The 16084-nt window shown below is 42.2% G+C and overlaps 1 protein-coding gene across 1 annotated transcript in view; it reads right to left on the bottom strand.

Moving 5' to 3' along the window:
- Positions 1-1019: 1019 nt before the first annotated feature.
- The window catches only part of TSPAN11 (tetraspanin 11), a 101591-nt gene continuing 86526 nt past the window's right edge, over positions 1020-16084 (bottom strand). Inside the window, exons 5-7 of the mRNA XM_044678139.1 lie at positions 15143-15301; positions 13912-13998; positions 1020-1936 (exon numbers count right to left, since the gene is read on the bottom strand). Of these exons, the coding sequence (XP_044534074.1) occupies positions 1877-1936; positions 13912-13998; positions 15143-15301 (306 nt within the window). The 3' untranslated portion in view covers positions 1020-1876. The remainder of the gene's footprint in view (positions 1937-13911; positions 13999-15142; positions 15302-16084) is intronic.

Below are 16084 nucleotides of genomic sequence, written 5' to 3'. Positions count from 1 at the left end.
AAGGCCCTACTTCAATGCCTTTTCTCCTTGCTCCCCATGGAGAAGTATCAGGATTAACCATTGTTATTGTGGTACTTGGTGTGGTGGGGACCAGGGGGCAAGAAAAATAAATAAACTTCTCTCATCATACTGGAATTTCACAAGCAATGGGCAAAAGGTGCTGGACAAAACCAACTGGATTTAGATTCATGGATATACTGGGGGGATCATCTAGCCTAGGACCCTCACTTCCAAATAAGGCCACTGAGGCTCAGAGAAATGATGATTTACCCAGGGTTGCACAGTGAATTAGAGGCAGGGCTAGGACTCAAACTTTGGTCTCTTTGTTGTCAACAGCATGCAGTCACTTCCCTCATTGCTATGTTTTCTAGTCCATTCTCTGGGGTGCCTTTGGGTTAGGAGCATTAAAAAGGGAAAGAGCACAAGGCTTGGACCCAGAGTACCTGGTTTCAAATTGTGCCTTTTCTACTTGCTACCTGTGTAGATCTGACTTAGATCACTTAATTTCCCTGGGTCTGTTTTCTAAACTATAAAATGAAGATGTTGGAATAGTTGAGATTTCTAAGGCCTGTTCTAGTAGAGCTGATGGTCCTGCAGTGGCTAGATCATGAAGAGAGGCAACCAAATCCTGGGTACTGAGGGAAAGCTGGCTCAGAAAGCAAAACAACCCCCCAGTAGATAATCTAACCTCAGATAAGAGAAAGTTGACTACAGTTTAGAATTGCTTCCTGTAGGACTATGGGGAAAGGGTCTGGCCTCTACCCACTTCCATTATGACCTTCTCACTATGGTTCGGTTTACTGGATGATAGCTCATGAAGGTCACAGACAGATGGGCAGACCAAAGATCAGGATATTCCTACTCTTGGATATCTACCCCTACATCTAGGTTGCATTTCCTGGAGGAGTGCCATGGTATTTATATGATGATGCTTGTTCTAGGAAGACCGTGTGATTTTTTCACTAAGTTGTGGTTGTAGCTAAATGTTGGAACTGCATCTCATAAGGGGAAATTATAGTACATTGGAACCTTAAGGATGAAAAGGATGGACTCAGAGAAACCTAGTCAGACTTGTATGAACCGATGCTGTGAAATGAACCGAACCAGGAGAACAATGTGTACAATAACACCAACAATGTAAAGGCAAGCAACTTTGAAAGACTGAAGATCTCTATGGGTACAATGATCAATGATACATCCAGAGGTCTGATGATGATCTGTGCTACTCACCTACAGACAAAGAGCTTACAGACTAAAGATGCAAAATAACATTTTTGGATATCATCAAGGTGAGAATTTGTTCGGTTTGACTATGAATACTTATTACGAGGTTTTTTTTGTTGTTTGTTTCTCTTTTTGCATATTGTATGTATGAAGGAGAGAGAAAATAAATGCTTGCTAATTAAAAGATAAAATGAAAAAAGACCCTTAGGGAGAATCACATATAGCAAATCTTACTCATATGGCAAAAAAGCAAGGGGAGCTTCTTACAAAGTCCGATGTTCCAAAGTTAGGAGAGATCAGTGATCAAGACTCTTATCCTCACTCCATCAGGAGCTTTTTTTTTTTTTTTTTTTTTTTTTTACTACCAAAGGCAAAGATGAAAGGTCAATCTTCCTTCAGGGGATGAAGAAAGTTTTTCTTTATGCCAGGGTTTTTGAAAGCCTCGGTCTCACAGAAATAAGGGAGGATGCAGGATACTTGATGGCATGGTTTCAGGCACTTTAACTGGACTGGGGCCATTGTCATGCTGGCACCTAGCAGAAGAAGGCTCTATGGCGCTAGCAGAGAAAAAGCTTATAAGATGATATTGGAAGCTTGGTCAACTACGGTTTGGAAGCCTCTCCACCCAGAAGGAAGATGATGTGTTCAAACTTCAGTATGACTGCATCTGGATCCTCCCATATAGGCAGCAGGTGAGAACCATCCCACATATCTAATAGAGAGAAAGGGAAAAAAAGAAAAGGAGGAATTAGAACTTTGAAGCTGCTGGCCATAGATGCTGCTTGTCCATGTGGCATGCCTCCCCTCACAACTTCTCCATTTAAGCTGTTTCTATGCAGTCATGTTTAAGAGATTTCCTTATAGCTCTTTCAAGAATCCTTTCCCTATGATTGTATTTTTTCACCTTCCCACACTATCAGATTTTGTTTATTTTTTTAAAATCCCTTACCTCCCATCTTAGAATCAGGACTATATATTAGTTCCAAGGCAGAAAAGTGGTAAGGGCTAGGCAATGAGAGTTAAGTGACTTGCCCAGGGTCATACAGCTAGTAAGTGTCTGAGGTCAGAGTTGAACCCAGGACCTCTCATCTCTAAACCTGGCTCTCAATCTACTGAGCCACATAGATTTTAAAACAGAGTCAAGAAGAACTGAATCTTCTTGAAGAGAGAGACATTTTAGTCTTTACATCTATACCCCAAGCATTATAGGGTCTGTTTTATAGTAAGCTCTTAATAAATGTTTAGTCCTCCTCACCCAATCCATATAAGCCAGTGGGGAAATTCATGAGCAGAGAGAGGGGGTGGTTGTCTCTCAACTCACATAATAAACTTTGGACTTGGGAAACAAACCCAACTATCTAGCCAGTGATATGCGGTTTTGGTCATAAGAGGGTACAGAAGACAAAAGATCTACTTCCAACTCCAAATGACAGCTGTGAATTTGGGAGTCACTTTATTTTTGTAATCCTCAGTTATCCCATTTGTAAAATGAGAATAATTCTAGTCCTTCTTCTCTACACCCTCACCCTCTATTCTTTCCTTCCATTCTTCACACCTAAGGATGCTAGAGGGAGGAATGAGCAGAATTATAGGAAAAGAATTCAGGCTGGAAGTCTAAGTTGGCATCATTATTAGGATTAAAATCAAAATTATAAATTCATAAATTCTTGATCTGAATAAAAAGAAACATAGGCATGCCTTTCTCAGTGATATTCACGGATGGCCTCGGGATGTGAGTGAGGGGTTAGGGCCAGGGCCACAGCGACAGAAGAAATAGCAAGGGAATGCCATCTTAAGGAGTGGGACTGTTGGGCAGCTGAGAACAACACGTGATATGTGGAAAATGTCTCTGGTTCTTAGATTTGCTGCTGGTGGTTTTGGATTTTTATGGAAGCTGATCTATTCTCATCTTCTGAACTCTGAAATTCCATGATCTCATCACAACCTGTTATCATTCCATCTCTCCCTCCGAACTTGTTCCTTTTCCCCTCAAGCCTTCCACTTTACCAAGTCTTCCTATTACTGCTAAAGGCACCACCATTCTCCCAGTTGCCCAGGCTTAGAACCTAGTTGCCATCCTCCATTCCTTACTCTCTCACTGCCTTCATCTACAGTCTGTCAAATCCCTTCTTTCACTTCTATGTACAACAGTGGCTCTTCTCAAGGCATCTAGTGAGAGATCCTTCTGTAAGGGGAGAGACTGTGGGGTCTTCAACCGTCTGAGGTCCTGTATCTGTCAAAGGAGCCTGGCCCTTGGCCTCTGCATTTGTCCCTTTAACTTTTAGGTACAAATTACTGGAGGTTGCATGACCTTATGAAGCTGGAGGGCATTTTGATGTTCCAGGTCAGGTTTTGTTCCCCTAAGTGGGTAAGTAGTCCTATGGACACAGATTCTGTGGAACTGATGCTATTTAAGAACTGAGCTCAGTTATAATCCCGAGTCCCATAGGGATGGAAGTGTAATGGAGTAATTTATGTCCTTGAAGTATTGGGGGGAAACGTTAATACTTTGTTTTCTTGAAACATCTTTGTAAAGTAAATATCCCTTTGTTTGCTAATTAATATTAGGTGTACAAATATATTCACATCTCTATTTTAGAGATTAGAAAATAACTTGAGATGAAACGACTTGCCCAGGGTCACAGAGCCTGACTTGGGAATCAAATTCATTTCTTCTTCACCCCCAAGCCGAAAGCTTTAGTCTTTATGCCAAGCCAATAAAATTATGTTGAACCAGACAGGGTGATATCAGCCTATTAATCAATACTCTTAGAAACTGATTTTAGCAGTTAAGGATTCACCTAATAGTAGTATTATGCTTGGCATTTATTCAGATTTTCTACCAATATATAATTTTCTTTTGTCAAATGCCTCCTAAAATTAATCTCTATAAGAGTTATAAGGGGGCAAACCAAGTGGTGCCATAGATGGAGTGCCGGGCCTGGAGTCAGGAAGACTCATCTTCCAGAATTATAATTCTGCCACAGAGATTTATTAGCTATGTAATCTCTGTTTGCCTCAGTTTCTTCATCTGTAAAATGAAATGAATGTCAATAACAAACTACTCAATATCTTTGCCAAGAAAACCCCAAACGGCATCATAAAGTGTCTGACGTGACTGAAAACAGCAGAAGAAAAACAAGCTAAAAGATTCCCCCTCCCAGTCTATCAGGCTGGTCATCCTATTTAAAAAGAAAATTAAGTTAGCTCTGTATGGCTTTTCAGAATCACAGAATCCATGAAGTGTGAGGGAACTTGATGGCTCTTTACCTGAAACTATGTCTGCCCGGGAATTCCTTCTAGGACACTGCGGACAAACGGCCAATCAATCTTGGTTGGAAATCCTTCCTTAAAGAGGGGATCCACCACCTCCAGGACAGTTCTAAACATTTAGGAAGTTTTTTCTTATGTTGAACCTAATCTGCTTTTCAGCAACTTCCTACTGGTTTTAAATGAACCAGTGCTGGCTTGTGTAGCCTCATGTCAAGGCTCACGTGCCATCTGCTCTGTAATATCTTTGGTCAGTTTGCAGAGATGGACATCAAGTTGGTGAGAAGTCTTTAATGTGCGGAATACCTTCCCTCCTCAGCTCTACCATTCCGGAGAGCTCAGTTTCTCAAGTGCTACCTCCCCCCCCCCCCCATGACATCCTTCTTAATTCTCTGAAGTTCCAAGTGCCCTCCCTGCCTCCCTTTTAAAATGATGGTATAAGTATGTGGGTGTTTGGGAGGAGGAGGAGAGGGAGTCAGAACCTGTGATTCCATCCATGTGGGAAACGCTCTTGGTAACTTTCTGCCACAGGCAGACATTCCCTCCACTAAGGCAAACCAGCAAGTCACCTGTAACTTGGAATTTAAAGAGAGTGGCCCCGGCACTAAGAAGTTAGGTGACTTGCCCACATTTCTGGAGGGGATGGTTTCTCCCTCCATATTCTTAGGGTCTAGAAGACATCGAACAACATAATGAGAATCAGCGGATGATAGAGTGGGAAGAGAACTTAGAAAGCATGTATCAGAGGGAGAATGTGAACCTGTTTTCCTGCTTGAAAGACTTTTATCTCTATCCTCTATCCCTCTTGGGTGAACCTTTTCAGAATTCTACTGCCCAGAGGGCAAACTCAAGCTGCCTGTGAACCCCAGACTACTGGAGAGAACAGAGGGAGAAAGTGCTTGCTTTGGGGGGCTGGACAGAGAGGTGGGGCATGCAAACATTGTCCTCAGACACTGGGAAGAGGGGGACCAGAGCAGCTCCCCGAGTGCCGGCTTGGCACGTGTGCCATGTCTTCGCCAACGCTGCTCTATACTATAATGACTTTTATAACTTTATGTACACTTTGTATCTCCTTCCTTGTGTGCCTGTGGCATTCTCCTTTTAGATTATGAGACTCTTGAGGACAGGGACTGCTTTATTTGTCTTCAAATCCCCAACCCTGAGCTTGTCTTGTTTAAGCTCAGTACGGGCTTAATATTGGTTATTTTTTCCCCCAGTGACATAAATTTATTAGACTGATGGATTGACAAAATAATACAGCGAAACACAGAACAATAGGATTGATTTAAAGTAATGTGGCACATTACTAATCAGACAGATTATTCTTTAGATTGCAACCTGGGATTTTACAGTATTTTTCAACAATGTAAAGCACAGCTATTATAGCAAAAATGCTTGAATTTTTGTTAATATACCATTGAACACATGTCACAAGGTATGGCAATAACAGCTACTTTTTTTTTGTTTTTACCAAGTTTCAAAATATATAAAAATGTTAATTGATAACATTGTTTATCTTAAAAGAATATACAGCCTTTTGGGTAACAAAGAGGTATGTTTAAATGGAATAATACAAATTTTAGGATGCCTATTTTAAATACATATTCTGAAATAAAATATGAAAAATATGTCCTCAGTGTCATGGTTGCCTGAGCAAAAGAATGTGTTTTTTTATTTTTCAGGGCAAACAAAAAGGCATAGTCAATGATCTAGCTCAGTGATGGGCAAACTACAGCCCTCAGGCCAGATGCAGCCCCCTGAAATGTTCTATCTGGCTGGGGGACATTATTCCTAATCTGATGAATACAACGAGTAGGATACAAACGATGAAACTTCGAAAGAGTTGCCTTAGAAGCAGACTGACAGATGAGCATTTCCTTTCCTTTGGCCCCTCTTGAAAGAGTTTGCCCATCACTGAAGCTAGCTGGTTCAGTGGAGTAGAAGCCAGGCCTAGAGATGAATGATCCTGAATTCATATATGGCCTCTAATACCCCAATAGCTGTGTAAACTTGGGAAGGTCACTTAACCCCCCTTGCCTAGTCTTTATTGCTCTTCTGCCTTGGAACCAATACATAGTATTGATTCTAAGATGGAAGGTAAAGGCTTGAACATTTTTGTTAAATTGAATTAGAGTGTGACATTGTCTGCTCATTTGATTTAGGAGAAAAAAGTTAACTTTTTTTTTTACACAAATAGCTAGACCATGTCTCCCATCCATACTTAAGATCACTCAAGACTTGTAAGATGACAAGAAAAATAAGCCCTCTCAGTCACCCTCTGATAATTAAAATCAGGTAAAGCCTAAAGGTATATGCTTGCCAAAGGCATTTCCCACTGCTATTGGAGGGAGTCCAGGGCTAAGTCCAGTTCAAGATGGGGTGTTTTGTGGATGGATAGTGTGGTTTGTGGATGTGTAATTGTATCAAGCTCTAGGACTATAATTGCTTGGAGAACTCTGATTGCTCATCCACATAGGAAAGACCAAGTGGATGAGGAATATTGACTGCCCAGATTTGAACATGCATTTGAATGGACCTTCTATAGAGTTTGTCCAATGGCATTCATATCTGGGGTGGACAATTCAGATGGACAATTAGCAGGAACAAGAGCAGAAAAAGAACTGGGGAGCAGCCTGGATTATTTTCAGAAAGCTATAAAGCTCTTTTACTGAACCCAAACTTCCCATAAGAGCAAAGGCATCTTTCCATACTATCTTTTCCATTCTAACATTCTACTCCTAATGCTCTATAGCAGTGAAACATAGACTACCAGTGCCCCCAAACAACTAAAGCTTAGAAACACACAGGAGAGCAATGAAGGCACATAGCAGGTACGAGCAGGCCTCATGGCATAAATGATGAAGAATCCCAAAGGAGAATAGGCATAAAAGAGGCTATCAAGGAGCAGCATGACAGGAAGAGAAGATGGGCTAGACACAGGGCAAGAGCTAGAGATGATGGAAGGACAGCCAGAGTGCTCCGCTGATACCCTTCGGGAGAAATCAGGGAAGACCTCCTCTACCATGTTGAGTGTCCTCGCTGTGGTGAACTTTGGGGAGAACATGGAGGAGAGTTGTAAGTAAAGCTCGGTCAGGCTTGGATGGGGCACAATTTGTATCACTGGAACAGAATCCTGCTTGGATGAGATTGCTGAGCCATTCAAGCATATGAATATGGTTTATTTCTTGGAAGGCTAACTCCTGGGAATGAACTGAGAAACAGGCTTTGAGTTCATGTGAACCCAAACTCACCTGTGTGTCACCAAAATAAGTTGTCATGGCCAACAATAAACCCTGAATCCTGGGTGTCAGCGATTAAACAAAAAAAGAACCTGCTAGAGTGGCTGGTACTGAATGCTGTGTATTGGAGGACAGAATGTAGCTCCAGAATGATGGGGCAGCCAAGTAGCTGCCTGATAGATGAGGGGTTCCATTCTAAACTTGGAAGAGAACAGTACAAAGAGACTGCCTTGCCCCACCTGAGAGGTCCTTTGGAGGGATGAAAAGAGCTCTACTCTTGAAGTCAAAAGACCTGAACTAAAAGATGAGCTCCGTGACTGTCCAGCTGTGCCACTCTGAATAAGTCACTTACCAATGGGTTTTTTGAATGGGGAAATAATACTTGTACTATCGACTTCATGGCGCTGTCATGGAGGAAGTGCTTAATAAACCTTGAAGGACAATAGAAAGGTGTGTTATTATCCTCATAGAAACAGTGTGGCATAGAGGATAGTGAGCTGGCCTTAGAGTTAGGACCGAGTTCAAGTCCTCCCTGGCTATGTGACCCTAGCACAGATATTTCACTTTTTCAGTGTTTCAGGTAACTCTGATATAAGTTTCAGAGAAGGTGCTGGCCCACATTGACAAAGCTTACTCATCTGGAAGTTTCCTGTATCAATTATGATCCTAATCATTGTTCGAAGACAGGAACTTAAGCTAGGCCAGCTACACTGTGGTATTCAGTAGAAAGAATCAGCTTTGTAGGCAGACAAGCTGGTTTTCAAAGTCTAAGGATCTCTCTGGGCCACAATTCACCCATTTTTAAAGTGAAGAGCTTGGCTTAGGTGCTCTCCAAGGTCCTTTCCATTACTAAAGCCTATGAAAAATTCTGGGCAAAAGATGACAGATGAAGGGCATTTATTCTCTCTGATTGGTTTTCTTTTTAGGAAACAAGAGAGTTGAGATGGTTCTCATTAGCCAGCAGAGGGCAACCCAACCTGAGACTCCAGGAAGGAACAGGTTGAGAAAAGATAAGGCCAGCAGAATCCAAGTGGGATTGTGGGTTTTAGCATTTTAGCATTTAGCAGTAGGGTACTTTCAGAAGCTGAAGGACATTTTTCCAGTGGCTTACTGGAAATCTGCAGGTTTTGAAGGTGGAGAAAGGAGCATCAAAGAGCTGAGCCTCCAAAAAGTCATTTCACCAGTTGGGGACCTCGGTCTCCTCGTCTGTAAATAGCACTTTCTGTTTCTACTGTTGTTGTTGAGTTATTTCATTAGTATCTGAGTCTTCATGATCCCATTTGGGTTTTTTTTTGACAAAAATACAAAAGTAGTTGAAATTTCCTTTTCCAGTTCATTTTACAGATGAGAAAACTGAGACAAAGAGTGTTAAGCGACTTGCACAGGTTTGCACAACTAGTGATGACATTGACAGTTGACATTCACTCATTTATTTATTTATTTCTTCATCTGTTCATTTATTTGTTTATTCATTCATTCATTTATTTATTTTAAACCCTTACCTTCCCTCTTGGAGTTAATACTCTGTATCGGCTCCAAGGCAGAAGAGTGGTAAGGGCTAGACAATGGGGGTGAAATGACTTGCCCAGGGTCACACAGCTGGGAAGTGTCTGAGGCCGGATTTGAGCCCAGGACCTCCTGTCTCTAGGTCTGGCTCTCAATCCACTGAGCTACCCAGCTGCCCCAACATTTGATATTTATATTTGATATAAAACACTTTATGGTCTGTAAAGCATTTGATAGACATTTTGTCAGTTTACCAAATCCCTTCCTCACAACAATACTTTAAGTCAATAGTGAAAATAGTTTTATCCCCATTTCATGATTAGGAAATTGAGGCTCACTGAGTTCAAGCTCACTTAATTAGTATCAGAGGTAGAAGTCCTTCTGACCCCCAGGGCAGTCCTATTCTCTATCCACCTGATGGGTCTCTTCTAAAAAATTAGGTAATTGGTATTTAAGGGCCCTTCTAGCTCTAATAGGCTGTGATTCAAATGCTACAAACCCTGGGCACTCGCTTGACCTGTCATCTGTAGCTTGCCCTGCCTGACCTTAGATTTCCACATTTTCTTTTTATTTTCTATTTATTCTTGCTGTCCTCTGTTCCTGTATGTCAATCACATTGTGTGACCTAAAGGCTAGAGGAAGTATTAGGAGGATGGGCCTGGAAGCAAGCTGAGGATCTGATTTATGCCAATTCCAATCAGACCCACTTAGCCTTAATTTAATTTAGCCACTGGCAGCTGGGGCACCCTCAGTGTAAGGAATGTGGGGAGCTGCTGAGCAGCCTTATTGGATTTTGTAGATTTCCTGGAACCTTGGTTGAGCCTGGAAGTTGGTGGCTGCCTCAGAGAGGATCTCCTTTCCTGATCCTGCCCATGCCACTGACAGGGAGGCCCAGATTCTACTCAGCAAGCTATGAATAGCCTCAATATTCTGAGCTTTAGGGAGAGTCCAGATCTCCGTTGTTCCTCCTCAGCTACCTAGAAAAGTTAGTGCAGAAAAGGAGAATTTAGTACTTGAGTGAATACCAGGCAATTGTGGCAGCCCAGTGCTTGCTTGGTACCTGGGGAAAGGCAGCATGGATTCAGAGACATGGAGGTATACCAGAAAGAGTCCATGTTGGAAATTGGAAAATCCGGTTTATGCCATAATAGATCTAGTACTAGAAGGGAACTTAGAAATTATGATGTTTACTCCCCCTTCTCATTTTACATATGTGGAAACTGAGTCAGTGAAAATAATTTGTCTAAGATCACAAAGCTGGCAAAAAATAGAGTCCAGACTTGAACCCAGATTTTTTGACTCTGTCTAGTTCTATTTCCATTTCAACACACTGCTTTTATTCTCCTTATTCATACTCTCTCATCTTTTCCCCTTCAAAGCCCTGAATGCAGTAAGCAGAGCTTAGAGACACTCTGTTTAGACCCATAAAGGCCGAATTAAATTATGCTCCTTTGCCCAGCTTCTTTTCCAAATGCTTTGTTCAGTCTCCTGCCTTCCCTTCCTTTTTTTTTCCAGCTTTTCTTCAAGCCATCTGAATCCTTCTATGAGGAACACCTTCCTTTTTTTGGGGGGGGGAATGCCAAAGAATTCAGTATCCATAGCTTCAGATCCTGCCTATCTCTAAAAAACTAAAGGAAACTGGCCAAGTGGTCCAAAATGTTAGCTTGCTTTCTTTTAATTTTTCTTGATATTTTCTGCTGAGAATTGGTCGTAGGAAGATTCTCAGTAAGATGAATTATACGCAAACATTCTCCTAGCACAGTGATAAGGATGCAGAGGGAGAGTCTCTTGGACAAGGATGAAGTGGACCTAATAAGAGTAGTGTGAGGTGGGTGATAGGAGGAAGGTAGGAGAGGAGAAAGAAGGGAAAGGAAGGGAAAGCCAGAGGAAGGGAAGGAAGGTAGCCCAGCCCTTAGCTCCCAGCCCCAGTAGGGGAAAATGACCCGAGCTCTTCAGAGCTCAATAAAGATCAGGTAGCACTTGTTGTGGAACAGTGAGGTTTTATTTAGATTTGGAAAGGGAAAAGTTAGGTAGGGAAAAAGGGTCTCCTCCAGTAGGCACTCCTCCAGGGTCAAGAGCCTCCCCAGTGGAGAGCCAGGGCAGAGACAAGCCTCTTGGCTGGAGAGATTCTGCAGGGTCCAGGTGGAGAGAGTGAAAAGGCACCAAAACTCTCTCTTTTATACTTTCTCCAATGGGGGAAGTTGTAGCAGGAAGTCCTGGGAGACATAGTCTCCCAGGGCTTAGAATGATTTTAAATAGCACATTAGGTAAGAAAAGGACTTTACAGTGACTATAAGCGGAAGAGAAAAAAATTAGAAAACATCGCTACAATGTAAGAAGTTTAACAGAAACAATGTCCAGGATGTCAAAGGAGACAAAAATCCATGAAAGAAACTTGTAATAAAGCCCATGGCCTCTGATGCCTACATAAAAATGTACAAATTATGTGAACGAGCAAGGGAAACTAGTTGTTCTAATGCAGGGAGGCATATTTGATCTCATAGGACACTGGGAAAAAGGATCCGATGAATGGAATATGACTCTGTATTGTAAGATAATATAAGTAATGGGGTCACCAGGGATATTAAAATCAACTATGGGGTTTGTGGGAACACTCTCTGGGATGTAAGAGAGACTAAAACTGAACACTGAAGTCTTGTACAGCTACACCACTCCCAACTGGAAAATAACAGCCAACTGTCACTCTGGCCAGAGGCCTTGAATTAACTGACAAGGTAACAAGGTGAAATTGGGTTTTAATTAGAAACAACTAAAAGGAGGGATAGGAATGACTACTCTAAAATCTTAACACTTAATAACAAAACCCAAAGGGACAGGGAAGGACTTATTCACTACACTAATCTAAGCTATCTAACTAACAGGGCCCAAGGAGCTATACTGGAGTCTCTGGGTTTCTGCCTCACACCTGGAACCTGCCAGGCTTGAGTACTGCTGGGGCTTTTGTGGCTTTGGGATTTCTCACTGCAATCCACTGATGATGTCTGGATGCCAGGAGCTACAGTTGTGTCAGGAACTAAGCAGTAAGGGGTTTGCTTGAAGCACTGTCCTCTTCTCTTGTTCTTTCTTTAAATGCCACACCACACAGGATCCCAGGGGAAAACAGGATGCAAGGTGTCCTTTGCTCTGAGGTCTCCCAGGCTGGCAACAGTTTTTGCCTACCACTAATGAAGTCCACACACAGCACACAGATAGACTTCCTCCTCCTTCATTCCAACCTGGAATTCCCAGCTCCAGCTCCTTCCTGCTAGGTACTTCCTAATCAATATATAATCAATACCTAATAACTAGCTAATCTAATCTTACTCATAACAGTATTTAGGATGAGGGGATATGGGTCAGGAGGTTTGGACCTAGGATTTCATTGGCCAGGATCCTGTCTCTACCAATATTGCTGAGAAATTGGTCTGCAACTTAGAGTCATTGGGAATTTCCTGGTTACCCTGAGAGCTTAAATGACCTCTATAACCAGGTCTAATCTTTCACTCGAACTCCAGGACCATAGCACTGGCTTTTGAATATTTCAGACTGGATGTTTCATCATGTTCAAAATTCAACATTTCCTTCCCCTCCATTCCCCTTCTAATCCCAGTCTTCTTTCGAGTCAACCATTTCTGCTGAGGGTATCACTATCTTTACAATAATCCACATTTACAACCTTGATGTCAGTCTCTGACTCCTTACTTCCCTTCACCCAACATCTAATCTGTTGCCAAATCTTGCAATTTGTCTCTCCATGACATCCCTGGCAGCTGTCTCCAGTTTAGAGCTTTATACCTCTTATCTGGACAACTGAAATAGTGTCCGAATTGGTCTCCCTAACTCAAGTTTCCCCCCATTCTGATCTATAATTCCAAGTCACCAAAGTGATTTTCTTCAAGCATAGGTCTATGGGCATGGTCAGTCCAATTCTCTTCCTCCTTTCCCCCATTCAGTAAAAACCCAAGGACAGCTGATCACCTCCAGGACCAAATGTAAACGTATCCATTTGGAATTTAATGCTCTTTTCAACCCAGGCTCTTCCTATTTTTCAAGTCTTGTTACTCATTACTCCCCCTACCCCCATATACTCTATGATATAGTCATATTAATCTACTTACTCTTTCTTACATGCAGTGGTACGTCTCCCCCTCTTGTGCCATTTTTATCCTTACCTCCACCTTTTAGAATTGCTGAGTTCTTTCATGACTAAGCTCTACTGCTATCTTCAGTAAAAGGCCTCTTCTCGTCTTTATATATCTTGTACATACCTATTCAGGCACATATTGTAACCCCAATAAGATGTAAGCTTTCTGAGGGCAGCTTTCAGGGTTTCTTTGGATTTTCTTCACTTTGCTCAGTGCCTGGTGCTTAAGAAATGCTTACTGATTTTTAAATAGAGCCTCAGACCTTTATCTCGAAAGCTGTTGCAAAGGTTTTTTTCCCAATGAACTGTTTCCCAATGAACAATCCAATCCTGATTCATTGGTTTTATTTGCTCCAAATGTTTAAAATTTGCTGTAACCAAAGTTGTGTTTTAGCTTTCATCGTCATCTCTCTTCTTTGTTTAGTCAACAGTCCTCTCTCTGTCCACAGAGGCGAAAGGAATCCCTTTTCTAATTTGGTGGTGTTAGACTGAAGCAGTCCTAACCGTGATACAATGGAACAGACTTACCTGGAGGCAAGCAACTCCAATCCCAACAGCTCCCATGAGTAGGAGATGATTAGCCAGAAAATGTTCTAACTTGGTGATACAGCCACCCTGTATGGGGAACAAAAGAAAAGAAAGGAAAGGTGTTCACTGGTAGGGAGAGGCCTGAGAAGAGGGTAAAGCACTGGAAAGGCATCAAGAATTGTGTTCTGGAATTCATAAGGGCAGTTGTGGTATAGAGACTAATCACTAGTCTTAGAGTCAAAAGCCCTGAGTTCAAATCCTATCTCAAATGCTTATTAGCACTGTGAGTCTGGGCAAATTACTTGACCTAGGTCTCTGTTTTATAATCTTTAAAGTAGACATAATACTTGGAATGGCTACCCCACAGAGCTGTGTGGAAAACCTTTTGTAGACCTTCTTCCCATAAGTCCAAAGGGGCAAGCTTATGAGAAAAGTCAAGCCTCTGCCAGTCCCAAGGACAGGACCAATCTCAGAGGTGAGGGTGAGTTTTCAAGGAGGAGGAAGGGGATAGATTTCTGAACAAACCAGCAGGTATTTCTATCCAGCTAGGATCCTGAAATCCTTTGCTACCTTTGGAGGACACCATTGCCAAGACTGACCCTGAAGGGAAGCACTTTAAGCTAGTTTAGGGCAGGGGCAGATTCTGAGCTAAACAGAAGCCACAATTACCCTGAGAGAGCTTGCTGTGTGCTAAAATAATAATGATGGATATGGATTACCTTTGCCCAAAATACAGAGCATACAACATGAATTTGCCCTAAGGTAGTGAGGGCTTTGCTTAGAGAATATAAGATAAATCAAATATCAGTAAAATAGAAATATCAGAATCGGAAACGATCTATTCTACCCCCTTCGTTTTATACACGAAGAAATGGAGGTTCAAAGAGAGAAAATCCATTGCCCAAAGTCTCACAACTAGTTGCAGAGGCTGGACTAGAATCCTGGACTTCTGACTCACAAGGTAGCAAGTGAAGAAATTTCTGTTTAAGGTTCCTTTCAGATCTAAAATCCTGTGGTTTTGACTGAAACCATTGCCAGGATCTCTCTGTCTCTCTCTGTGTCTCTCTCTTTCTCTGTTTTTGTCTGCTTATGTCTGTCTCTCTTTGTCTCTGTCTCTGTCACTGTCTCTGTCTCTGTCTGTCTCTCCCTTTCTCTCTCTCCCCCCACCCCTTTCCTCCCCTTCCCTAAGATGCCAGTGTGAGAGAGCATTATCTCAGGGTCTCCTACTTACCTCTACTTTATAGATGTTGGAAGGGTGGGCCCGTTGGCCACAAAGGACCACCACTGTCTTACAGCAACTGTCAGGCACCCTACGGCCCTCGGCTTCTGGAGACTGGATGTAGGTGCTATATTCCCAGTCGGCCGAGCTGTTGCTGCCACAGCACCTGAACTGGTAGGGCAGAGAGCACATCTTGAGGGCAGTGCAATGGTGGGAGGTACACTTGCAGGAGAGCCCCAACCAGTAAACCCTGGCAAAGATGGCTACAAAGCAGGCAACTAGCCAGGGCACAAAACACTGGGGAGTGGAAGGAGGGACATTTAAAAATGTGACTTTATATAAATAACATATTTGCAATGCCGTGAATTTCACTCTCTGGCATGTAGGTATAAATTTTGTATTAAGTCAAATCAGATTCCAGGGGGCTGGAGGAAGGGAGGCCCCCCCATCCCCGTCACTCCCACGTAGAATTAGAGAATCTGTAGGGAAATGACTCAAGACAGTCAAAGTGGGAGTGACGGCAGAAAGTATTTGCAGGAGAAAGGGTAGCTCTTTCAGGACCAACATTAGTTAGCTGCACAGGGTTTGGAACTACTCCAGAGAATATGCATCTGGTGGAAGTGATGGTTATGGTGTTAGAACCATTTTCCTTACTCACCTGTCCTCGGATGACTGTCAGAGAGATCAGAAGTAGGACCAACAGTCCGTGTTTTTGATCACTATCTATTCAATTTCAAGAGATCTAACCTAGAAGTTCTTAACCCCCCCCTTTTTTTTTGTCATGGGCTCTATTGGCTATCTGATGAATCTATGAATTCCTTCTCAAAATCATGTTTTAAAGTTAATCAAACAAGATGCATAGTTACAAAGGAAGCAAATTTTATTGAAATATAGTTATCAGAGTATCAAAAAACAAGTTTGCAGGTTAAGAGCCCCTGATTGCAGAAGAAAGTT

Source organism: Gracilinanus agilis, chromosome 5 (genome assembly GCF_016433145.1).
Source record: "Gracilinanus agilis isolate LMUSP501 chromosome 5, AgileGrace, whole genome shotgun sequence".
NCBI lineage: Eukaryota > Metazoa > Chordata > Mammalia > Didelphimorphia > Didelphidae > Gracilinanus > Gracilinanus agilis.
Note: the sequence above shows the minus strand (reverse complement) of the source record. Positions and strands in the feature narration are given on the sequence as shown.